The sequence below is a fragment of the Corvus brachyrhynchos genome, unplaced genomic scaffold, assembly GCF_000691975.1.
Source record: "Corvus brachyrhynchos isolate BGI_N302 unplaced genomic scaffold, ASM69197v1 scaffold1103, whole genome shotgun sequence".
Lineage (NCBI taxonomy): Eukaryota > Metazoa > Chordata > Aves > Passeriformes > Corvidae > Corvus > Corvus brachyrhynchos.
In genome coordinates this window covers 351569-352926 of record NW_008236980.1, presented here as the reverse complement: position 1 = coordinate 352926, position 1358 = coordinate 351569, and the positions used below count along the sequence as shown (strand labels likewise).

The following is a 1358-nucleotide window of genomic DNA, read 5'->3' as shown; positions in this document are numbered from 1 at the left end:
CTTCCCCGTCTACGGCGCCGTACGGCCCCACAACACGGCCTCGCTGCGTGCCCTGCAAGCCATCGGCTTCCTGCCCCAGCCCGGGACCTTCTACATGATCCTGGGCACCCCAAAGTAGTGCCCGGGGAGGGCGTGCCAAGATGGAGGGTGCCTGTCCTCGGGGTGGGGTTACCTGGGCCCGGGGGGGTCTGGATCCCCACCCTGTGAGAGAGGGGAACACCCCGATTCCCACACTGAGCTCAGTTTGGAGTCGTTCCCTCTGCTCCCTACTGAAGGCACAGGGGGAAACATTCCAAATTCCACACGGAGCTCCGGGTTTGGAGCCGTTCCCTCCGGTCCCCACCGGGGTGTGGCGCCGGGCGGGGCAGGGCGCTGGAGAAAGGCTTTTATTCGTTCATACAAGAATAGATCTTCTGCAATAAATACCCCAATAAATAAACATCTCCAATAAATAAACACTCATAGACGCACCGGGACAGCGGCCACGCCCCGGCCGCGCCCCATGGCCCCACCTCTGCATCCATGGGCAACCGTGGGGGAGGCGGGGCTTGGATAAAGGGGCGTGGCCGGCTGCGGGGAGGAGGCGGGGCTTGCTACACACGCGAGTGGGCGGGGCTTATTGCCATCCGGGGCGGAGCCTACTGCTCCGGGGCGGGGCTTGCTGCTGGCCGGGGCGGGGCTTATTCCTACACTCAGAGGGCGTTGGTCCTTTTTGGGATGGGCAGGGTTTGCACCCACTCCGGAGATTTTAGGAAGGGGGACAGGCGCCCTGGAGGTTGGGGACACCCTGGCGGGGCACTTGGAAGTCAGGACACCTGTCCCTTAAGACACAACGTGGTGGCAGAGGGGCTGCAGGGTGACTGTGGTAGCACTTTGGGGTCAGGAACTCCAACCCTTAAGGCACAGCCGGGTGATGATGAGGATGTGGAGCGGCTTTGGCAGCACTCTGGGGTCAGGAGATACAGTTTTGAAGGGACGCTGGTGGCAGAGAGGGGACGTGGAGCGGCTTTGGTGGCACTTGGGGTCAGGAGACCCATCCCTTACAGCAGAGTGTGGTGACAGAGGGGATGTGGCATGGCTGTGGTGGGTGGCACATGGGGTCAGGAGCCCCTCACTTAAGGCACGGTGATGGGAGTGGGATTGTGAGGTGGCTGTGGTGGCACTTGGGGGTTAGGAACCCTATTTCTCAAAGCACACTGGTGATGGAGAGGGGACGCGGGGTGGCTGTGGTGGCACTTGGGGTCAGGAGCCCCATCTTTCAAGGCACTGCCAGGTGATGATGAGGTTGTGGGGTGGTTTGGGGGTCAGGAGCCCCATTTCTCAAGGCACACTGGTGGTGGAAGAGGGGACCTGCATGG

General features: G+C 62.2%; 1 protein-coding gene across 1 annotated transcript in view; it reads left to right on the top strand.

Annotated features, from left to right (window-relative positions):
- LOC103611860 (glycine N-acyltransferase-like protein 3) overlaps positions 1–118 on the top strand; it is a 2384-nt gene extending 2266 nt beyond the window's left edge. The window contains exon 6 of the mRNA XM_017728627.1: positions 80–118. Coding sequence (XP_017584116.1) covers positions 80–118 — 39 coding nt within the window. The remainder of the gene's footprint in view (positions 1–79) is intronic.
- Positions 119–1358: the final 1240 nt, after the last annotated feature.